The sequence below is a fragment of the Parambassis ranga genome, chromosome 5 (assembly GCF_900634625.1).
Source record: "Parambassis ranga chromosome 5, fParRan2.1, whole genome shotgun sequence".
Classification (NCBI taxonomy): Eukaryota; Metazoa; Chordata; class Actinopteri; family Ambassidae; genus Parambassis; species Parambassis ranga.
In genome coordinates this window covers 4,316,616-4,339,816 of record NC_041026.1, presented here as the reverse complement: position 1 = coordinate 4,339,816, position 23,201 = coordinate 4,316,616, and the positions used below count along the sequence as shown (strand labels likewise).

The 23,201-nt window shown below is 45.6% G+C and overlaps 4 protein-coding genes across 9 annotated transcripts; 1 reads left to right on the top strand and 3 right to left on the bottom strand.

The window, feature by feature from the left end:
* Nucleotides 1-1,590: 1,590 nt before the first annotated feature.
* On the bottom strand, nt 1,591-6,491 carry LOC114436005 (E3 ubiquitin-protein ligase TRIM39). Of its 4 annotated transcripts, none has more exons than XM_028406029.1 (15): nt 6,369-6,491; nt 5,349-5,494; nt 5,010-5,262; nt 4,719-4,921; nt 4,524-4,628; nt 4,202-4,297; nt 3,788-4,021; nt 3,547-3,694; nt 3,263-3,310; nt 3,149-3,175; nt 3,005-3,069; nt 2,811-2,921; nt 2,599-2,717; nt 2,346-2,442; nt 1,591-2,258 (listed from the first exon to the last, which is right to left on the bottom strand). In XM_028406029.1, exons 2-15 carry the CDS (start codon nt 5,487-5,489, stop codon nt 2,106-2,108), a joined length of 1,800 nt encoding a protein of 599 aa, XP_028261830.1. In that variant the 5' UTR covers nt 5,490-5,494; nt 6,369-6,491; the 3' UTR covers nt 1,591-2,105. The 4 variants fall into 4 exon arrangements, 3 of the variants coding, with proteins under 3 accessions (XP_028261830.1, XP_028261832.1, XP_028261831.1); XM_028406031.1 differs by having other exon boundaries at nt 3,788-4,018; XM_028406030.1 differs by having other exon boundaries at nt 5,349-5,490; nt 6,369-6,479.
* Nucleotides 6,492-9,808: 3,317 nt separating this feature from the next.
* On the top strand, nt 9,809-11,062 carry LOC114436332 (type-2 ice-structuring protein-like). The gene is made up of 5 exons (XM_028406539.1): nt 9,809-10,032; nt 10,107-10,216; nt 10,289-10,423; nt 10,494-10,599; nt 10,678-11,062. Exons 1-5 carry the CDS (start codon nt 9,876-9,878, stop codon nt 10,749-10,751), a joined length of 582 nt encoding a protein of 193 aa, XP_028262340.1. The 5' UTR covers nt 9,809-9,875; the 3' UTR covers nt 10,752-11,062.
* A 615-nt stretch (nt 11,063-11,677) lies between these two features.
* LOC114436834 (circularly permutated Ras protein 1) lies at nt 11,678-18,509 on the bottom strand. Of its 2 annotated transcripts, none has more exons than XM_028407329.1 (19): nt 18,431-18,509; nt 16,924-16,975; nt 16,764-16,838; nt 16,069-16,203; nt 15,848-15,940; nt 15,687-15,772; nt 15,410-15,607; nt 15,291-15,335; nt 15,105-15,194; nt 14,670-14,821; nt 14,526-14,607; nt 14,310-14,440; nt 14,144-14,228; nt 13,756-13,862; nt 13,556-13,668; nt 13,370-13,481; nt 13,156-13,296; nt 12,530-12,623; nt 11,678-11,942 (listed from the first exon to the last, which is right to left on the bottom strand). In XM_028407329.1, exons 2-19 carry the CDS (start codon nt 16,973-16,975, stop codon nt 11,814-11,816), a joined length of 1,920 nt encoding a protein of 639 aa, XP_028263130.1. In that variant the 5' UTR covers nt 18,431-18,509; the 3' UTR covers nt 11,678-11,813. The 2 variants fall into 2 exon arrangements, with proteins under 2 accessions (XP_028263130.1, XP_028263131.1); XM_028407330.1 differs by lacking the exon at nt 18,431-18,509 and adding an exon at nt 18,279-18,413.
* Nucleotides 18,510-19,032: 523 nt separating this feature from the next.
* tkfc (triokinase/FMN cyclase) lies at nt 19,033-23,047 on the bottom strand. 2 transcript variants are annotated; one of them, XM_028406074.1, is made up of 17 exons: nt 22,971-23,047; nt 22,439-22,628; nt 22,266-22,370; nt 22,008-22,195; nt 21,850-21,928; nt 21,675-21,764; nt 21,556-21,590; nt 21,400-21,484; nt 21,231-21,320; nt 20,954-21,070; nt 20,446-20,565; nt 20,184-20,321; nt 20,005-20,111; nt 19,825-19,931; nt 19,726-19,759; nt 19,560-19,652; nt 19,033-19,481 (listed from the first exon to the last, which is right to left on the bottom strand). In XM_028406074.1, the coding sequence occupies exons 1-17, from the start codon at nt 22,974-22,976 to the stop codon at nt 19,323-19,325; spliced, it is 1,743 nt and encodes a 580-aa protein (XP_028261875.1). In that variant the 5' UTR covers nt 22,977-23,047; the 3' UTR covers nt 19,033-19,322. The 2 variants fall into 2 exon arrangements, with proteins under 2 accessions (XP_028261875.1, XP_028261874.1); XM_028406073.1 differs by having other exon boundaries at nt 22,914-22,975.
* Between the last annotated feature and the right edge of the window lie 154 nt (nt 23,048-23,201).

The following is a 23,201-nucleotide window of genomic DNA, read 5'->3' as shown; positions in this document are numbered from 1 at the left end:
AAAGGCACGAGCGGGCTGCCCGGGCAGGACGCAGCCTCCCCGTGCAGCAATGAGCGTCCCTCTCTGGGGAACGTGCCGGAGTACAGGGGGGCTCCAGGAGCGCAGGGGAGTGGAGCGTCCCTCTCCACTCCCCCAGTACTCCATGATGGAGAGGGAGAGGGACGCTCATCCCCTGCTGCACGGGGAGGCTGCGTCCTGGCCGGCAGCCTGCTCGGCTGGATAAAAGCAACTCTCCAGAAATGCGAGCATTTGTAAACCGTGAATTAGTTTGTGTCGTGTGAGCAGAGTGTGATAAACTGTGATGTTTTACTGGAGCAGCAGAGCAGTCCGTCTTTGCTTGTTAACGTCCTCTGATGTTAAACTGTCATCTGTACAGAGAGACGCGGCACTTCTCTCAAACTGACCCCGTCATTCAGTACGCATCTGACGTAAGGCACGTCATTACGTTTTTACGTCTCGTTGGCATGCACTGCAAACCTGTGTAAACATTAAATTACAGACCCTTCGAGATGTCTGCTGCTCCTGAACCAGACCTGCCACATATGATCAGATCTCACCTGCACAGAGAGTCAGTAACGTGCCTGTTGCTCTGTTATCAGTCTCTGAATGTTTTAAATTTATGCTGTAAATTCAGATATTTGATATATATATATATATATTACAAAACAGCATACACATTCTTTATTGTTTAAAATAATGACATCAGGCACTGTTGGCCCTCGGAGAGTTTCACATTATCGAATCTGGCCCTCCCCAAAAACAGTTTGGACACCCCTGCACTACACTAAAAACAGTGCGAGGTGCCTTTTTGTTCCGTTTTGCCTAACACTCGGAGAAGTCAATCCAAAACTTTAATGTTCACTGTGACCAGGCTTTCCAACAAGTTCCAACGTTGTGGGTGTGTGTCAGGATCCTGGTGCCAGATCCTGACACACCTGCAAAACAAATGTTTTTTCTGGCTCGGCACCTTATAGTACACACAGTGAGGAGTGATGTCAAAGGTCGGATTCAAGTGAGGCTCACCTGTCAGTCATTTGTTTTCCTCCTTAATGTGATAACATCTGTCATGACAAGCATAAATAAATCTGTGTCAACCCACAGCTCGGTGCTCCACCAGTTTCCTTATCGCTTCATGCTAAGCTACATTCCTCTACGAATGAATCATTAAACCGGAACTAACCCAGGAGTCACAGAGTTCACAAAACCGACCGGAACGTTCTGTGTGCACACATCATAGCCCATAAAGAGCCATAAAACCAGGCAGGACCCTTCAGGCCTGCGTCAAAGACCGACGTTTAACATGCCGGTTATGGAGGCAGCCTCATGGGCTTGGATCATATCGGTTTATTCTCAACATGGACAAACTGGGATTTCTTTATTTCCTCTTTTCGTCCCCTCCTTGTGAGCATCTGTTCCTGTCTCAGTTATTTCTGCCCTGCTGAACGTGTTGGGACGAGCAGCGCAGGTCTCAACAGGTCATGTGACCAGTGTCTTTTAAAGGGAAGCCCATCCGGGTGTGGGTGTGTGTGTGTGTGTTGCATTCACTTCCCACGTCAGCACCCATTTATGATCTCATTTTCACCTCTCAAATCTTTATATGTCAGGGTTCCATCTTTATTGTCAGCGTCATAATATCACCATCAAACAGCCTGGTGTGTGTCGCTGTGGTTTTTCCAGCATTAGTATAGTTCAACACTGTAAAACCACATGATTAAAATAAGTAACAGATAAAAAAACTCCAAATGCTGTGTGTAAAGTAACAGCTGAGCAGCTGAGTGTCCCCGAGGATGAAACAAGTGCTCCCTCTGCTGGTCGCGGCAACACAAAGTCTTCGTCTTCACAACACAACAATACTTTTGTGTACCTCTTAGCTTAGCTTAGCTTGGTGTCATAGTCTTTATGCTAAGCTACATGATGCTAAGCAGGTTTTCAGCTTTAATGACCAGAAAATTTGAATTTTACTAATTGATTACATTCAAAAACAATATTTACATTTATAAGCTTTGAGATAAATATTCTAAACAACCAGACCTGTTTTTTTGTTTTTACAGAGAAAATAAGAGCAGAAGCTTTAAAGAGCGAGGGGACAAAATCACTTCCTGCCGTCACTCAGACCCCGTCACTGGCGTGATGATGAGCGGCATGCTGTTCTTTCTTGATTTGTTAGTGCAGGGGCTGAAGAATGGGTAGATGGATTCATTGAAAATGTCATTGAAAGTGTAGATGTGCAGTTTAGCATCAACGTTGTAGAAAGACACCTGAAAAAAAAGAAAAGGACATAAATATAATTTAAAAAACATCTTAAGCTAAATACATTCTGTAAAAACATGGCTTCCAAACTCCACCTGTCCTTTCTCGAAGTCCACAAATATCGCAATCTTTTGAGGCGGGACGTTCAGGTGCACGTCTGTGGAGGGTTCGGTGCGAAAGGCGTAATTACTCCTGGAGTGGAGGAAGAAGAAAACGTCTCACAGTGAATCTATGAACGTGCAGTTTTCTGTTATCTTTTAGCTCGGTTTTCGGAGGTCTTGCTAGCTGGAAGCTAGCTGCACCTTTGTTGCGATGTCTGTAAAAAAAAAAAATCCAGGTAAGACTCACTTGTTTCTCAAGCTGAGGAACCAGAATCCGTTGTCGGGGGTGTATTTAATCTTCCCCTTCCTGCTGACCGAGTGCTTCGCCACACCCAGATCCCAGTCCGTCTTCCCGCCCACGTCCACCTGGTCAGACGAGGAGACGAGGATGATTACACTTCATCTATTTCTGTTAGATGGAGCACACACTTCCAGATGGACCAACCGAAAGCGTCCTACCTCCCAGTAATGCCTCCCAGAGGAGATGGCCTCCCGTCCCAGCACACAGACGACTGTGTCAAACCTCTCGGGGTTGTTGGGCACAAACTGGGTTCGATCTCCACACATCACCTGCAGAAACACACACATCTAACTACACTTTATCTGATGCACATTAAAAAACCTGAGCTTAAAGGATAGAAGGGGAGTCTCACACTCTTCAGGTCCTCTGACACCACCAGTCTGGGATGGGCCGTGTTGGAGTCCAGCGTTACATCCACTGAGGTGAAGTAAGAGTTTGGTTTTTTGGTGATGTGTGAAGCTTGTGTGCATAATTTTAATAATGGTCTGTAACATACATGCGTACTCCTGTATCCTCTTCACCCCTGCAGGAAAAACATCACAGTGGTTTGAACCTGGATCTAGAATCAATCATGTATAAGTGGAGTATGTGTGAGGAGAGCAGCACTCACTGGGCTGTGTTCGGACCGGAGGTGGTTCCAGTGCTGCAGCTGGAAAACCTGGACCAGGAGCAAGAGAAGGTCAAGACTGGAACATGCAATCTGAAGGTAAAGACTAAAGTCTGCCACTAGAGGGCAGAGTATAATACCTATAATAATACCAGATCTGAGAGTTCTGTTCCTCATGTTTGTACAACAAAAAGCTCTTTATTCCCTCAGACCTTGTTTCCTCCTCGCCTGTTGTCATGGAAACGAGCTGCATGTTTTTTTTGTTGTTTTTTTTTTACCACACTGACCCTGTTCTGCAATGTTCTCCAGCTCCTCCTGGAACTTCTCCACCAGATCCACCAGAGACCTGTAAACGGTCCTGGTACCCAGGTCGATGTTCAGCGACACTCCGGACCAGTCCTTGGCATGCGGGGGACTGGACAGGTGCGGGAACGTCTGAGAAGGAGGTGAGAATACCAGTCAGATGACATCACACCGTCCAGGTGTCAGGTGTCAGATCTGGTTCTGCCAGATCTCCTCCTCACTGACCTTGATGCAGTGAATGTGATCGTCTGATCTGGCGAGTTCGGCGAGCGCGCTCTCTCTCCTCCGCAGTTCGGCCACCTCCAGCTCCAGCTGTCGTATCATGGCGTCGGCCTGGTGCTCAGCCGCCCTCCGGCTCATCTCCATCACCTCCATCAGCTCCACCTGGGAGCGTTCGAAGGTGGACATGAGCGTGGAGAACAGACACACGCTGCCCGTCGTCTCTCGCTCCACCGCCTGCTGGAGGAGTGAGGTAATGCAAAAAGTTAGAATATCTTTAAAAAACCCCGAAGAGCTGGGTAAATGTAGAATGTGCTCTTAAACGTCAGATATGAGAGCCGTGTGAACCCTCGCTGTGTGTTTGTGTCATGGCTGACAGGAAGATTTACAGGTTTGGCCCTTATCGGAGCGTTTTTGTACCTCCAGCTCCACCACGGACGTCCTGATCTCTTTGATCTTTCTGATCCTCTGCCTGATCATCTCCTGGATCTCCTGTTCCGACACACTTAACAGGACCTAAACACACAAACAGTCACGTTTACACTTCAGCACACCGACTTTCATTCTGTTGCTCGAGACATTAACATAAACATGCTATCACTGCCCCATGGATTACAGACCGAAAGCCTCCTCTCTGTTCAGACTTGTTTGTGACAAACTTCCTGCTATCACCTGTCACCGGCCCCCTGCTTATTTCTCTACATTCCTGCTACAAAATCCGGCCTCGGTCTCGCTGTCCTACCTTGTTTTCCATCCACTCGGTTTCAACAGACACCGTGTCGTGATCCGGGTGGTCTTCGGTCTCGCAGTCAGGACAGATGCACACTCCGTCAGTCCTGCAGTAAATCTGAAACCAGATTTCAGAACAACACTCTCACTTCTCTAAACTGAGGATGATTATAAACTTAAAGTGAAGTTTAACCACAGAGTGCCCTACCATTATTCCTCTGTTGTGGGTCTCACAGATGGGGAGGTTATGGCTGCTCCCCGCCGCCCCACTCACGGTGAACCGTCTTCTGCCGCCAGTGCGGATGAAAGGATTCGAATGTGGAGAATGTATGTAGTTGTTGTTGAGGGCTGCGATCGGACTCTGGTCTGGTACGGATGAAGCCAGGGGGGTGGTGGCTGCTGGAAACGATGCTAAGACGGAATCAAAGGAATGTCAGCATCTTTATGTCTTATAATCTTGGACTCTCTTGGAGCAGATACATGTTGAGGACTGGCTTACGCTTAGATCGCTTCTGACAGGACATCATCACAGCCGAGCTCTGCAGGTGCTGCGGCAGCTTCTTCAGTTCGTCAAAGAAGTCATCGGGTGTACATGAGACACGTCCACCTCCTGTCCCCCCTTTCTTCTCTCTTATGGTTCCACCTACACCCTTCATGGATTTGAACTGCTCCGTGATCTCACGCAGCGTCCGGTTGATCTGGAGGTCCGGTCGCTTCTGAAAGACCTTCTTACACAAAGGACACCGGCAAACCTGTCGGAAAGAGGAGCGATCAATGAAACCTGGAGCAAACAAAGGACGAAATGAAGCCGGAAACAGGAAGGAAGGCGTCCACACACCTGGGATCCATCCCAGTGTCTGCTGATGCAGGCCATGCAGAAGCTGTGTCCGCACGGCGTGGAGGAAGGGTTGGTGAACACGTCCAGGCAGATGGAGCACTGGAACTGCTCGTCGGACAGAAAACTGCCGAACAAGGACATCCTGTCTGAAGCAGAGGAGAGACACATGTTTAACGAGACTGTCCAACAAGGTCCTACCTCACCTTAAGGACAAAAACACGGAGACAGGCTGTGAAAGATGAGCGTGAAATAGAGCGAGCGATGAATGAAAACACACACAAACATAAACTCGGTCACCTTTCTGTCAGCACAGATCAGATTAGCATGGTCAAAAGACGAGGAATGAAGCGGGGCAGGATTCTGTCCCACACAGAACACTCTAACTCAGATGCTTCTGTAAAGTTAATGTCTGAGCTGAAGCTGGCTCATATTTTTAACTCCTTGTTCTCCTAACCGTATTTCAGTGGAAGTGCACGTTACTGCACCAGTTTGGCATCTTTTCCTGGTTTCCACCACCTTCAGCATGTTTGGGGTGTTTCCAGGAAATCTGAGATGGAAAAATCTGCAGAGTGACGCGGACCAGGCTGTGCCGTTTACTACGTTAGTAGGAAGCTTGCTGCTGCTGTTCATGTATACAACTGTGAATGATCAGAGTCACTCTTCTCCCTCACATTACCCACAATACACCTGGTCAGAGTTTTCTACATGCTGTTCTAACAGCAGCTAACATAAGAATATGGATCAATAACATGATCACATGCACAGAATCCTTGATTTGAAGTTAATGAATCTTTAATTTAGATGAATAAACATGTTATAAATTGATTGTTAATCATTCTTTAAGGACAAATAAGCGAATAATCTCAGATTAAGTTGCATAAATTGAGGATTTTCTTCTATTTTTAGGCGTTAAAGTAAGTAAAACTGCTCTCCACATGGTGAAAGAGCTCCGGCCCACTGTTTTTATTTAAATAACAAATATTAATGTTGAACATGACATAAGAGATTTAAACTCAGTACCTTAATGCGGATCAGGGGTCCAAAGATCCACCTCGGTTGTATCTGTCTCGGTCGCCCTCACTCTCCCTTATGAAGCTTGTGTGGCTCTTTATAAAGGTGTGCGTGCGTGTGTGTGTGTGAATGATGGTAGTGTGATGGTGTATTCCTGAGACGTGGTGTGAAAAGGAAAAAAAAAAAAAACCCGCCCGCCCACCTGCCACTCTAAATGTGGCAGGACAGGTTAAGGAGAGAGAGAGAGTACACAAACATAAGCATCCGAACTAGGTCAAAGCTCAACAGATCCTGTCCTCAGAACACACTTCTCCTAATAACACCCTGCTGAAGGTGTTTCGTGATTTATTAACCCTTTCAGGGTCCGTTTGACAATTAGCACATGTATCATGATGTCATGTGTAGCTGGATGCAGTGTGATCGGTGCCTCCATGCAGAGCTGTGATGAACTGTCCCGGTGTGAGTCCACAACCTTTCCTCTACTTCTTGTGTGTGTGTGTGTGTTGCTTGTGTGCGCTTTGTGTCGATGACATGTCTCACGTTCCTTTTGGCTAATGAGCCGCTGCTTCCAGACCGAGATAAGCAGACTCTCAGACACTGTGTTCCCAAAAAAAGAGCAAAACGCCTTCTCTTGGCTGCTGATTGTGAGTAACTGGAAGTCAGGCACTAACGGGTTAATAATGAGAAAGAGGGCTGATGATCAGAAATCAGAAATGATTAGTGCCATGTAAGTCATGAGGTTCCACATTACCAGGAATTTGCCTTTGTGATTTGGTGCATACATAAAGCAGGAAACATAAAATAAGTAACAATAAGCAGCATGCATGGGGTAAAATACGGTTTTAGGCCCCGTTCACACTGGAGAAAGTCATTCCAGCTAGAGTAGGATTGAGCCCAGACAGCCTTTAAGCTGGATGGACCTATTTTCAAATCTGGCCACCACTCGAGGGTGGATCTAGCCGGCTTGAAATCAAATTGGATTCAGCCGGATTGGAGGTGTTCACACTCGGAAAAAAACACATCTGGATTGATCTGGATGCGGCCAAATCCTGCTTAAGCCACATTTTTTTCCCCAGTGTGAACGGGGCCTTAGATAGCTACAGCTAGCTTGATATCCGTTCCTGCTGTCTTTTTTTCGGCTGATGATTGTTTGCATTGTGTCATTCTATCAATTTTCTGGTTAAAATCCCCACTGTTGGGTAATAAGTGGCTCAGTGGTATAGCAGGGTTGTCCAATAACCAGAAGGTTGGTGGTTCAATCCCAGCTCCTCCCTAGTCACTGTTGTGTGTCCTTGGGTAAGGCACTTTACCCGCATAGCCTCCAGTGTACTTACTGGTGTATGCTTGCTGGGCTGCCTTAAGCAATTTCCCCATTGTGGGACTGATTAGTGTTAAAGTTGTGGCAGCTAGCCCACAATCCACGAACTTATAAGCGAACGTTGACGTTGTTGTGGAGTTTCACTGAAAAGCTGCCCTGACAGGCAGACGACTGAGAAATTAACCCTAAAATCCCTGAACTTTACGAACAAGCAGAGTGAATTCTAAGAACTTTTTTTTTTTTGATCGGCTGGTTTTGCAGAGTTTTACACAGAAGGCTGAGCGGCAGCTGAATTTCCAGCAGTGCAAATACCTGCAGAAGCTATCTGCTGATCAGTGATGCCATCGGGTTTATTCCTTCTGTACATTCCGCACTATTTGTCTCAGTGTGATAACCGTATATGCAGATATATTCTAAGCAGACACAAGAGGACTGAGCCATGTCTTTCATGTGAGGATCATTAAAGTGGACATGGACGATGTGCAAAGTTTGAATAATAAGGCAGCATGTTTTTAACTCCTTGTTCTCCTCATTGTATTTCAGTGGAAGTGCACGTCACTGCACCAGTTTGGTGTCTTTTCCTGGTTTTCTTTCCACCTTCAGGATGTTTGTGGTGTTTCCATGAAATCTGAGATACGCAGTGACACACGACACGGACCAGTCTGTACGATTTATGACATTAATAGGATGCTTGCTGCTGCTGTTTACATGTAAAGGTGCCAGTTGTACAAACCACTATGATTCAGTCATGTTAATTCCTCTCACGCTTCTTCCTCACATTACCCACACACTCAGTTTGGTCAGTTTTGTACATGCTGTTCTAACAGCAGCTCAGTTTGAATACTGACACTAACAGATGCTGAACAAGACGAGGATACAACAGTGTCCTTATATGTCCCGCTGATACAAAGCAGTGTGCTTCCTGTGGGGGTTTGTCCCTTTTATTCCTTGGTGGTAGGTCCATCTCTTGAGCAGACGAATAATCCCAAACAACCAGCTAGACATCTATTATCTACAGGTAGCCTGACACATTAGCCTCCAGAGGCTAATTAACGACTAGTTAATAAGCCTCTGGAGGCTGAATTCATAAAAAGGGTATTTAGAGACTTCCTGGTGCTAAATGTTCAGAGTTTACTTGGAGCGACTGATCGCAGCTTTAGTTTTGGCCTCTGGGGCCTTGTCAAAACAGGAAATACTGTATTTACAAGAATCCACAGTGTCAGCCTTCAGTGGAAGCCTGGATTGATGATGGATTACTGTGTTGTCAGACAGACACACAAAAACACACACACACCCGGCTTTGTCAACTCAAAAGTCAGTCTCAGTCAAAATAATGCTGAGATAAACATGAGTATCAGGTCAATTCCAGAGACTCTAAACATGTAAACTAAAGCTAATGCTAACAGGCTAACACACAGTCAGACAGTCAGAGGATCAGTGTTACATTAATCACACATAATCACACCCAGCATCCACACACAACATGCAACAGACAACTGTTCATTCATTTCTTGCCACTAGTCAAAACGCAGTAGATGTCTGCGATCTTTAGCTTCTTGCATCGAATACGGCGCTGATGGTCATTATCTGGCCCTGATGAAATTGATGTTAGCCTCATGTAAAATGGCTCAAACCTCCCAAATTTAATGTGGACCTCTGTGTGTGTGTGTGTTGCTTGTGTGCGCTTTGTGTCGATGACATGTCTCACGTTCCTTTTGGCTAATGAGCCGCTGTTTCCAGAGCGAGATAAGCAGACTCTCAGACACTGTGTTCCCAAAAAGAGTCTTCTCTTGGCTGCTGATTGTGAGTAACTGGAAGTCAGGCACTAACGGGTTAATAATGAGAAAGAGGGCTGATGATGAAGTGCCATGAGGTTTCACATTACTAGGAATTTGCCTTCGTGATTTGATGCATGCATAAAGCGTGACATGAAACCAGTTATGCGTTGGTGCAGATGTGGCCCAGGTCTGGTCCGCTTGTGGCCCAGGTGTGGATCACTCCAATGCCGTCATTCCACACCAAACGTGGGCCAGATATGTGTGCCCAAGTGAGCCACATTTTGTGCTATCTTGGTACTGAGAGCTGAAAATGGGCGGGGCGTATATATGGTCACTGTACGGTCTGATTAGGACTTTGTGTGTTTTCATGGTTTTTGAGCAGAGGAAGTGTTGACACAGAGATGATTTAGCACATTTCTTATGTGTCCTCACCATCTTTGTTCTCCTTTAAACATCCACCCTGCCTTTATCAGCACCAGCGCTCTGTGCGATTCCTCATTTTCATCGACATCTGCCATGAAGGCGCTGACTGTGTCTCTGCTGGTCTGGGCCATGGTTTCTCAGGCTCGAGCTGAAGGTGAGAACAAAGCTACACTTGGCTTTATTAAAAAACAAACACACACATAGACCCCTTGTTGTTTTTGTCTTCAGAGCAGAGCCGCCTGGTCCAGAGGTCGACTCCTTGTCCTGCTGGTTGGACCGAGATCGGCGGCCGCTGTTTCTGCTACGTCCCGGCCCAGCTGACCTGGTCTCAGTCTGAGGTGACTGTGGGGTCAGATCTCTTGTATGGAAGTGTTCTTTTTTTAAACTAATCCTTTTCATCTCCTTTTTAGAAAAACTGTCAGAGGAAGGACGCAAACCTAGCTTCTGTGCACAACGCCAATGAGTACTACGAGATCCAGAAGATGATAGCACATGCCACGCATTCCTTTGGAAGAACGTGGCTCGGCGGCACTGACTGCCAGGAGGTATTTTATTCATTTAAACATCATTTCTTGCTCCGTGTCATCCTCCTTTCAGCCATGCTGTGTCTTTTAGGAGGGCGTCTGGCTGTGGACTGATGGAACACCTTTTGACTATCGGCACTGCGGCAAGTTCGACAACCGCTGGTGGAGGCAGCACTGCTTGCAGATGAACTACGGAAGTAAGTACAAGAGTTAAAAAAAAACAAGAACTACCTTTAGTTTCTGAGAATTCCTGCTTTGTTGTGTCTTACCAACAGCCAACAAGTGCTGGGATGATGTGCAGTGTTCCCAGAAGCATCCATCGGTATGTGTCAAAAGATCCCCACGCTAACATGGAGGCCATGAAGTACCCGCCTGATTTGTGATTGATCTCCACCCTCATCAGCTTCATATATTGTCTGACATGCCAGGCTGGGCCTGCATGTGTGTTATGTTTTGTCTTTCCTCCTCCCCCTCACTCTTTCTTGTTAGTTTGATTGCTGTTGCTAGGCAAAATTATTACAGTTTTCAAATATTTAGCAATTTCGGTGTCATCTGCCAAATGTATCTCCTCCTACAAATTTCAAGCTACAGACTCCATTTTAGTCTTAAAACGCTCATTAGATGCTGCTCTATCAAACTTGTATTCAGAATTTTCTAATTCCAAATTATTTCCGCACACCGGGCTCTCAAAGTTGGAGTGGTTTTTGAGGTCTCCTTTGCTGTTACCATGGTGACAGGCTGACACACAGAGGCGTACAGAGCTCTCATTCTCCAGCAATTCAGAGCAATCCTTCACATCAGCATTCAAAGCAATGCTTCAGCTGCAGCAATCAAACTTGCACTTTCTTCAGGAAATGCCCTGTTGAGCTGTGTGGGGGAGTGGTAGCTTGCCTGTTGTAGTTTTGTTCTGCCATTTTGTAGTTTAGTTAGCGAGGCCCTTTCTTTTCGTTTTGTTCATTCAGAGCAGATGTAGTTAGGGCTGAGTTTTGTTTTATTGCTTTCATTGATTTGGCTCAACCTTTAGTTCCTTCCTCCTACACTTGCTGTGTGTTTGGTTGTAACTTTTGGTTTACCCTGGTCTGCAATAAATGGCTTCTGTGTTTTCACCACACCTGGACTTACTGATTCTGATGTTGCCATGGGCCTTGTCCCTTCAGGGACACAACAATTGCCTGAATGCTTTGGAACATGGTGGTGCATCATAATAATAATTCAAAGGGTTGAAGCGAGGCATCAGTTTGTGGTGGGAGTCAAACAGTAAGACACACTATGTGATATGATACAACATATAAAACGACATGTTTTTATTTGACATGAAACAAATGTTTCTTCTTATGAATGATACTTCCTCTAGAACAGAAATCTAATGCCGTGCGCTCAGCTTGACTCACAGTTTTTAAGGCTCGTTCTGTCACATTGCTTCCATGGCGACTTTTTTCTTAGTTTTAGTTTTCTTCTTTTGGACGTCGAGTGTGTTGCTGCTGACACTGCTGGCTCTCTTCATCTGGTACACCACCTTAGCTGCTTCATCAGAGAGAGTCTGCAGGAGGAGCATGTTTGTCAGTCTGAGGTGGCGGTTTGAAGTAACCAACCAAAGTTTAGTGGTTTGCAGATAAAAACCAGGAAATGATAAAACACTTTTTTATCAGAGTCTGACAATATGACAATATGGCTGATTGTTAACACTGAAATTGTCGTTGTGGGATGTGGTAGTCCGATCTTGATGCTAAGCTAATCTGTGCTTGTTTATTTTTATGTTTACCACAGAGCTAGGGGGGTCAAAGTCGTCCAAATTAAGAGCAGATGCGTCTCATAAGATGGTGACAGGGTGGTGCTCTTATGTGTTAGATATAGACCCTGTAATGGTCAAGGTCACCGTGACATCCCCACACTAACTGCGGGGAAAACAGGAAGATGTTGTTTTCTCTATTTATAGAGAACCAGAACTGAAGAAGCCACTCAGGGGAGCGCCGAAACATCTTCAAAACAAAATCCAGTCACTTTAAACTCTTGGAAAGGTTGATAATGGCCGGCGAGTAGAAAAAAGCTTTGCCTTCATTTAAGCCCCGCCCACCAGGGGAAAAAAAACATGTTTATAAACCATAACTGAAGGGTCTATGTGGCTACCTGGGATTGTGTTGTGATGTCATCACAGATTGTCGTCATGGTGTCCATCCAGTTACCGTAGATACTTTCATCCGTTTGGATCGGCCTCAGCTCACTACATAACCCGGAAAAAAAGAAACACACACACACACATTTAGGACTGCTGCAACTGTGTATTAACTCTGATTTTCAAACCTTATTCTTTATTAACCCTACGGTGAAGTGGACATACAAGGTGAGCCACAGTGTCTCCATATTGCATTGAGCAAAGAGGTCTGGGTGCCTGCATGGTGAAAGAAACCAAGGTGTGTGTGTGTGTGTGTGTGTGTGTGTGTGTGTGTGTGTCAAAATCAGGATAATCTCCATTTTTATATTATGTTAAGAATTAAGAAGAGTTAAGAAATATTGTTAAGAATGCTTAGAAACTAACTAAAGGAAGTTATTACATTAAATGTGCAATACTGCCATCTAGAGGCAGACAGCAGTAACTATGTCAGTGTAAGTTATTACACATAAATATTTAATAATAAAACATAAGCAGCAAGTAATTATTTTTACATATTTTTGAAACAGATTTAATAGGTTTTGGCCAAAAAAACCTTTTATGGTCTAGGACTACCACGGTCTACCTGGCCCGAGATTCTTACCAGACTTGTCTGAGCAGGTCCTGCTGTGCTTTCAGTTGCATCTGCGCCTCCTGCACTCGGCCCTCCATGGTTAAACTGGCACAGAGCTGCGCGCAGTGAACGCCAAGTACAGCCATGTTGAGTGTGCCAGCCAGAACCCGACTTCAGCAGGCAGAGATGAGATAAAATCAGACGACTCTTTATGCTCAACCCATCATCTGTTGTGATGACTCACCTGGAGGCAGTCACCGGGCGCCGCTCGGTGATAACGCGAGTGACTTTCTGTTGGTCTCTGGTCTTAAAGCTCAGCTGCAGTTGGAATGGAAGTGTTTCCTTCTGGAGCAGAACTAGCCCACACACACAGATGTGTCACACTGATGTGTCTAACCCAACACAATGTGGTGTAAACTCTGAGCCTCACCTTCCACAAAGTCTGGCTTCACAGCAAACTGGAAGGTGATCTCCAGCCCCTTGGTTACGTTCCCGATCTCTCTCACCAGTTTGTGGTTGTGTTCATCCTCGTAGGGAAAGTACCTTCAGAGGAAAAATTAAAAACAGCTGAGCTGAAAAATCCATGAATATGAAGCAGTGGAACCATTTAAGACATCGATCCTCACTCACACTCCATCAGGAGCTAGCAGGGTCGCCGTGACTCCTGTCGCTAGGACGTTGTCTACAGAGACTGACTGGATCTCTGTAGCCACGTTACCGATGCTGACAATGTTGACCTGTGTGGAGAGGAAACACCAGTTACACACATTTATTCCACCGATCCAACACTGAAGAGTGACCAGCTGCTGAGGAATAGCAGCAGTTAGCATGCGGCTAAATATTTGTTGCTGTCTTAAAATAGGAAAATAGGAGCAACTTAAACACGCCCATAACTGACAGATCTGTTCGCTGATTGGTCCGAACCACTCGTGGTTCAGCTACAAAGGCGTAGCTTGAAGCCTGGCAGGATGGATTTAGGTGAGTTTATGGTCTGAGAAAATCTATTTGTGTGTCTCACTCTTCCTCCAGTAGCGTCAGCCAGCCTCCCGATGTCGGCCAGGCGGCAGTCTGTCCCTTCGAACGTCATGACTGATATTATGACTCTGGGAAAAAAAAGGACACGGAAGATTGTAAGTTTATTCCAAAGCAGCTTTACTGGGACGTGTAACTGTGTGTGTCGTCACCCTTTCTCCACAGCCTGATAAGCCAACTGCCTGTAGAAGTATGGAGTAAGAGACGAAGAAGAGCACAGAGACGGCGTTTGCTCCATCTCACCCAGTCCGATGTTGGCTCGGCCGTCAGTGCACAGAACGACCTGCAAGAACACGACAGCAGCCGACAACCGTGGTCACGCTTCTATCGGGCATAAACGCCACGCTTTCCCTTCGGTGCTCGCTCACCTTTGACCCAGGATACCTTGACGCCATGGCGACGGAGGCTAACGCTGCTGGACCGAGGCATGTAGCACCGTGTTCCCTGAATCTAGACAAAAGACACATTTACCACCTTTGTACACACACACACACACACACACACACACTTACTCTTTGACTCTCTGTATTAGCTGGTTGTAGGTCTCAGCGATACAGTGTGGGATACTGTAATCCACGCTTTGTTGCCATATATGGTCGTAGTCAACCAATGCCCAGTCCCTGAGAGTGAGAGGAGTCCTGGTACCATCGCCATAAATTACCACCTGTAAAACATGGAGGACGAGGCCAGAGGATTGTGGGAATTAAGACGTTTAAAGGCCTACAACAAAGAATTCAGATCATTGAATCAGAAACGCAACAAGCCAGCATGTAGCAGTTAGCAGGAGGTGGATATTCAGAGGATATTTGTGGATTTTAAAAGGACGACTGGCAGTAAAATGGCTCCAATAAAATTCCTTAATTTCACTGTAAATTAGAATCAAGTAAATCAGCGTTAGCTTACAATATACACATATAAAGTGACAAAACTTTTGATTCGTCTGATACCTCATCGTTGAAAGTCACCAAGGCCACTCTCCTGTGAGGGGTTTCCTGCAGCATGGCGGACAGCGCCCTCTGGAGAGCGTCCTGTATACCCTGCCAAAACATAACAACAACAAATAACAAAACAAACAAACACATTATGCATATTTTTTAATTGATGTTCACGACAACAACAGATCAACCTCTCACCTCTAGTCTGGACACGTATGTTGGTAAGATGCTGCCTGATGTGACCTAAAGTGTAGCAAAGACACATTAGCATCCTGCGCTAGCTACTCCATGCACAGCAGTAACAAACATTAGCACACCTTCGTAGTGACGCTCATGCTACCAGAAATGTCCACACAGAAAACCACCAGCGTGTCCTCCAAGTTCTGGTAGTCGTCGTCGCTCTGGTTCGGCAGGTACACGTCGTCGCTGTGCACACCCGCCCGCTGACCCACGCACACTTGACCCACGCTGTCGTCCACGCTGTTTTCACAGCCGCAGAACTCGCACACCCACACCTGCACCAGCAGCGGGGAGTTGTTGTTCTGTTATTTTATTTTGATCGACTGGAATAAGAATCAATAAACTACCACTTACCCTCGTTTGGACAGAACTCAGACAGGACAAGGCGGCACTACATTTCCCACAATTCACTGGTCTCTGGAAACTCTCCATGCCTAAATCTGGTCAAAGAGAAACCGTTCAAAAACCGGTCCAACAAAATAACTCTGTGTGTGTGTGTGTGTGTGTCCTCTGACCTTGGCTGATGTCGACCAGTTTTCCAACACTGAGGGAGACGACGTTGACATTGACGTTGGCTTTCAGTCTGTTTTCCTTTTCCAGCTTGTCGACTGACACGTGAATGAGAAGGGTAAAATATTAATGACTTAATTTCCCCACAGGGATTAATAAAGTAATTCCTAATCTTAATCTTAATTTGAAATCTAAAGAGAATGGAGAGGACAAAAGAAAAACGTACGCCTCGGAGGGACCGGAGGAGGGAGGGAGAGAGGAGTCAGTGGTGGAGGCTGGCAGGAGAGAACAGGAGGGACCAGGGGCGGAAGAGAACTGGGCCGAGGTTTCCTCAGACGCCGAGGAGGCAGCGGCGGAGGAGCTGCAAACAGACACACAAGAAAGCCTTTCAGGAGCTTAAATTTAAAAAAGGATTCCACTGTTTTCAACAATTAACCCTCTCAGGAAAGGCTGAATGTTGTTGTTTTACGTTGGACTTATTTGTTTTTGTGAGTCTGCATCTGGGTCCAATCTGAGCTGGTTTAGGTTTCACTACTGTGTCAATTCACCCTATGAGCTAGGAGTTAGCCAGTGTAACCAATGCTCTTGTGCACATGTTAGCATCACACACAGTTTCACGCCTCCTGCTCAGACCTCACATGTCAGCATTCCGTTATCTGACCTTATTTTTTTTAAGTTTTGTGTGACATTTTTTTTCTGTGTGCATTCCCCTGTTGAGCTGCCATCTGTGCACCTCTTGCATTTGCAGCCATGCCCACACACACACACACACACACACACACACCTTCTTATATGCTTTCCTGTTATTTCACTGCAATACTCTTGAGAATGTGACATCACAGAAAAACAGTTAGAACTTAATAACAGTTGTCTCGAGCGTGTGTGTGTGTGTGTGTGTGTGTGTGTGTGTGTGATAGTTACCGTCTTGTTGTTTAACGGTCACTCTGTTGTCGTACTCGTTTCCCTTAAAAGACACACCGGTGGATGCATCACACACTAGAACAAATCAAATTAAAATCAGACACATTAACTCTTTCAAACCTTTCTTATAGTGGATGGAAGTGGACTTTAATGGGCTCACCTGGTCCATCCGGCCTCCAGCTACAAACAACATGGCTGCAGGCAAACTCCATCTGAGGCACAGGGATGTCATTTGAAACCTTCATAGAGCCCTATCACAGCTTTAAACATCAGCACTTTGAGCGTCCTGACATGTGTGCACCCACGGCCTTGATTTAGTTATTTTTCTAGTTAACAGGTGGCTGAGTAAAACCATGAACGAAGGCGTTTCCTGTATAAACGACTGGAAGGCAAAACAGAACATCTCGGTACATGAAGGCCTGGTGAGGCTGAAGATGAAAAAGGATAACGATGTGTTTGATGTCTGAGCCACACAGATTTCGTTAAAGATTTTTGCAGGTGCAGGCACCAGAAGATGAACGCTTTACCTTGTAGTTTTGCAGGAATTCGTGGGATTTAATGCAAAAAAATCCACTAATTAAACATTTACAAGCTGTTGATTTAAAACCAGGCTAATTCGTTTTATATAAGCTTATAATGTATAACTAATGGAGCAGGATGTGGAAGCAAACTGAGGCCTGATAAAGCAGTTCGTGTGTCTCTAACCACAACTTCAACATGAAGCCACACAATCAGCTTCTGTACGACCAAAAAGATCCATCCCCTGACTAATAACGCTGTTTTTATGCCAGCGATTAACCCCGACGTGTGAATTATCATCATGCACAATCATTCACCGAACCAAATTTAGTTCATAAAAGTATTTGTATAATTATATATTAATGGAAAATAGACTTGTAATGGCTTTCCAGTGCTGTTCTTGGACTGAGCTAATATAGCAAGACGAATTTTAATTAACCTCTGTTGTAAAAATGAGCTCATTTTGTCGTTGTACTGAGTTAGCTTGTCAACTACCAGGCAAGTGACAAAATCAAATCAAACAAAAGTCACAGCTAGGCCTCATTTTAAGGTCTCTATGAAAAGCTACGCTAACATTTCCCCCTCTTTTTTAAGTCTCTTTGAAAAGCTAAGCTAACCCTGTATTAGCGATAGCGTTGTTGTGACAGTACAGACATGTATGGTATCAAACTTCTTGTCCGACTCTCAGCATGACAGCAAATCAGTTTACTTTTCAAAATGACGAACTGTTCCTTCAGAGTTATTCAAAGTACAAGTTAACAGCTTCATAGTAATAACCTGTTTGGTTATTGTTTTATTTCCGACAGATATCTGCGGTCCACAAATTCCCCCGATTGTTTTGCTTTTATTCAATCAGCCATGTTATGACAGCAGATGCCCGTTTACTGTAGTATAAATTAAACTGTAATATTAACCCCTCCTGTTCTTTAAATGGCCTGAAGAAGGTCATGTGTGGTTTGTCAAACAGAAAAGTAAAAAAAACAGGTGGAAACTCACACGTATTCTACCTTCACCGACACAAATCCTGTGCCTATAGTTTAGTTAAATGTTTGTTTCCTCACACCGGCAGCAGTGTGGCTGGATTTTCATGGCTTATCTCAGACAACACACACACAGACGCACACACATTACAAAAAGAAATGGTTTACCTTTGCCGTGGTCTGAGCGGTGTCACTAAAACTGAAAGCAAGTTTCCAATGCAGCAGTTTTGTGAGGGTGTGGGGGCGTGTTCAAAGTCTAAGAAGTGACACACTTCACACTGCTGTGTGCATGTGTGCATCAGGAAGTTGGTTAGAATCAAGGCAGAGAGAGAATTGAAAGTTAAATAAAAGTTGAAACATCAGTTTTTTATCATAAAAGACAAAAAAAAGTTTCATCTTGACGGCAGGTTAGATCGTTTGTCTGATGAGACGCTTCTTATTTATTAATTAGGGTCAAAATACTCTGAAAATTATATTTACACTGTGGTTTTCATTAGTACAAACTAACACTGTTGTATTAAAGTTAGAGCTGGTTTTAAAGGAGCATTCCACATTTTTTTTCAGCTGTTTCCTCCTCTGTTATCTCCACAGGAGTCAAATATGTAGTAAAACATGTTCACAGAGGCCAAAACCAGGACATAGGGGTTCAAGACGAGGGAGCTGTTTCTTCAGAATTTGGGGCCTTTTTGAGGGAACTGCAGACTCTGGGTCCCGTTCTCTGATTTAAGGGTAAGCCAGACAGAACAAAATCTTCAAGATGTCAGAAAATGTAAATAAAATCCTTTCAAAATAGCGTTTTTAATTGCTGAACAATTACAAAGTTGAGCAGGAATGTCAGATACAGATTTTTTAATCTATTGTACTTCATGATTAAAATGTAAGGAATGTTTTTGTCGTGATTCAGCTGTGTGCACAGACTGTCCTGTTGTTCTTATCTCTTAATGTTTCAGTTATTGTGCTGCTTAAAGTGCAGGGATCTTTTTTCAGATTTAAAAAAAGCGTAGTGTTGTTAGGTGCCATGATAGGGTTGCTTCTGGTAGTATTAGAATTACAACAATGATCACTTCTGCTCCTTCAGTGCCTCCAGTACAGCTTTGAAGATGGCGGCCACAGCCACGGCGCCAGGGTCGGGCTGGTTGACGCGCTCGGCTGCGATGTAACTGGCTCGCCCAGCCTTTGCTGTGAGATCACGGGTCGCCTCTGCCCCCACGTCTGCTCTCTGGGTAGAAGAAACAGTAGATAGTGTGAGATAGTGTGTGTGTGTGTGTGAAGCCAGCTGCAGTACAGTCATATGTACCTGAACAGCAGTCTGTAGTACAGCCATGTGTCCACTAGGTGCAGCTGTGGTCAGCTTCTGCAGCTCATCCACTGCAGGACACAAAGCATCCAGCTACAAGGTGACACAGTCAGAATCAGGAAGATGACGACACATCAAGTGAGAACACACACGTTCTTTCTCTCACCATGGTTCTGTCTCCGGGGTCGGCGCCTCCGTATCTGAAAGACATTCAAAGTGGTTCAGACTGTGACCTGTGGCACACTTCCAACACTGTCATCTGTACCTTCTCATCGCTTGTGTCCCAGCATGCACTGCACTGGCCCAGGCTGCAGCATCACTCTGCCCCTCTGTCACATGACCAGCCGCCGCAGTGAGGAACAGGCTGTACAACTGAAACACAACACAGTGAGTGTGTGTGTGTAGTGGTCGATGTCAAACTCTTCTGGATGGACAGTAAACGCACCGCTCCGGATGAGCCGCCCATCTTCGTCTGCACCAATCCGGCGAGGACCGATAGCAGTTGCCCAGGGCAACCAGGGACCACATGATCCTGGAGCCACTCCTGAATGGCTGAAGGAGCAGTGGTTGTCAGCTTATCAGATATTCCAGCATGTCACTAATGCTTCATCCATCGCTTCCTACCTTTAGCTGCCTGCGCGTGAGTGTTTCCACAGTCTCCGTCCCCAGCGGCGCGGTCCAGAGAGTTCAGTTCTTCCTGCTTCTCCAACAGCACAGAACAAATTCTCTCTAACGTTCTACGCATGACCAGACTCAGCGGCCCTGGCGGAACAAAAAAGCAACATTAACATTAAGTACTTAAGCTGTAGTTTCTCTGATGACCACTAGATGGCCCTCAAAACTCTAAACAATGCTCCTGGATGCTGCAACACAAGCTGAAACTAACCTTCTGAGTAAGTGTCATCCTGCGGCCTGGTGCTCATGTCTGGAGGGTCTTTGATGAAGCCACGACCGCTCACACACACACTGCTGACATTCGGCCAGGCGGGGGCACTAGTCTTGGCATCTGAATAGGATAGTAGAAGTTAGAAATGACAGTATACTTTGACACTTTGACGTTAGACTGCAGTTTTTGTAAGGACACGTTTGGAAATACCTGACCTTCACTTGGATTAATGGTAAAGTTAGGAACAGTTTGACACTATATTCACCTCTCGGTTGTATGAGCATTCCAACAGGGAAACAGCTGGCTTGGCTCTCTCTGTCTACTCAAACTAGCCAGTCAAGACTTACTCTTACTCACACAAAACCTCTTGTTTGCCTGACCTGTAAATGAACTGAAGTCTGACAAGGAAACACTTTTCTAGAATGTCTGTCTGCCTCTTTATGGCTTTGTAGGTGTGTTTGAGTCAGGCAGGCTGTGATGCTAAGCTAAGCTAAAAAAAAACATTTACCAAACAATCTCAGAATTTCTGGCTTGGTTCTCATAAAGGTCAGTGACAGCCCCGCCATCTCCAGCGACGTCATGAATGACCCGGACATCACCCTGGCAACCACCAGTCCCCGGCTCTCTGTCATCAGATAAATAACTGAATTAACAATTGTGGCTAATTAGCTAGCGTTCTCCCTCTAACAGTGACCTAGAGTTACGTTATCGCTACTTTGGATTTGAACACAAAAGTTAAGCTAAGCTATTGTTATTGAGCTACAATGAACACACACTCTGCTCACCCAGGCAGATGATGGCTGCCCTCGTAACCACGGCCATTTCCAGGCTAGACAGAGCTCCGAGGTTGTTCACACACAGAACCACGCTGTCTCCTGCATGACAGGAAAAAAACATGACCCACTGCACTGAAAGTCAGCGTAATATAATGATAATTATATTAGAAGCCAGGACCTGGTTTCAGGGGCAGATGTGATTGGCTGTTCGGATTGGTCATGTGATCAATCATAGTCTTCACCACCTCATCTGCAGAGGCCACCTGAGCGACAAAATACACACAACAACAGTCATGTAAGCAGGCTGGTATTGTTGTGATGGAACCTGACTCACCTTCGACCTCTTGATTCCAGGTTCACCATGGATTCCTGAAGGACGGAAAAACAGATGTGACTTTAAAGTCTGACGATCCTTTCAAACCAAACCCCATTCCTCCTCTCATCGTCCCTCACCCAGTCCCAGCTCCATGTCTCCTGGAGGCAGGTCGAATGAAGGCAGGCAGCCTGGCACGCTGCACGGAGACAGACTCACCCCGAGTGTACCTGGAACCGCAACAACGTTTATATGATGACAAAAGAAGGATCCATGAGGTACAAAGTTAGGATTCCAGCGCAGAGAAAAACCTACCAATCCCCTTCAAAACATCCGTCAACATGGAAACAACCTGGTCCAATGCGCAGCCTTCTTCAGCCATGGCACCAGCCAGCTGACAGAACAAAGCAGAACAAATCAACATTCATCGAATTAAGCTGCATTACCAAGGTGGATTCTGGGTAATGTTGTACCTTGTGTATGAAGATGGTGCCGCACAAGCCTCTCCTACCAGCCTTACTGGGTCGGTCGAAGGCGCAGTCTTCGGCAACTATCACCATATCAACAGCGACGCCATGGTTACGGGCCTGCTCTGCAGCCAGTCCAAAGTTGAGGCGGTCACCGGTGTAGTTCTTCACAATGAGAAGGACGCCAGAGGCTCCTGGAGAAGGAAGAGCGCTCTGATTCTGTGACTCTGTGTAATTAAACAGTAGCAAAATAAAAGGGATTACCTGCATTGTGCAAAGACAGGATGGCAGCCAGGATACTAGCAGGAGGCGGCGATGCAAACACTCCTCCTGCTACAGCTGCTGACAGCATGCCGGCACCAACGTAACCTGAAGACGGCGAAGTTAGCGGTGAGATACAGGAGCCGAGGGAGATTCAACATGCATGTGTGCTCTACCTCCGTGGGCTGGCTCGTGTCCCGACCCTCCACCTGACAACAGGGCCACTTTTCCCCTCAGCCTGTCCAGGTCGGACCGGAGCACAACTCTGTGGCCCTTCATCAGAGAGAGGCCCCCAGAGGCCCTGACCAGACCACCGAGAGCCTCATCCACACAGCTGTCCACTGAGTTGATTAGCTTCCTGTGGGGCTAACAGAGAAATACACACATGTAATAAACAGTAAACAGGATGCATTATGACTATGAGCTTCACAAATCACAAAGTGTGATTGAATCATCACGTCATCTACAGTGTGTGACTCATAAACACGCGCAATTTTAGTGAAAAGTTTACACAAGCTGCACACAATAAAGTTTTATAGTTATCACCACACTGGACTCTGAGCCTACAGTGACAATGTTAGCTTAACCAGGCTAGCAAAACACTCCTGTCAACCTTCATTTTAGCACATATAAATAATCACACAGCCTCACTGCTCTGTTAGTGTCTTCACTAATGTACAAAACTATTTCAGCATATTCTTTTTTAACCTCCATGTGAACTCTTCTCGCTCCTTTTCCTTCCGACAGCAGGTTCACAACACGCAGCGGTAAAGCGCTCAGTGCTACACCCCGGATGTAGTGTAAGCCTGCCTTCAAAATAAGAGAACAGCCCCTTTTCAGATTTCTAAAAAACAACAATACCCTATTTTCACTGAAGGTGTAGCTGTACGAAATACAACATGATGACTTTATGTTGATTATTTAAAAAAAAAAACGAAA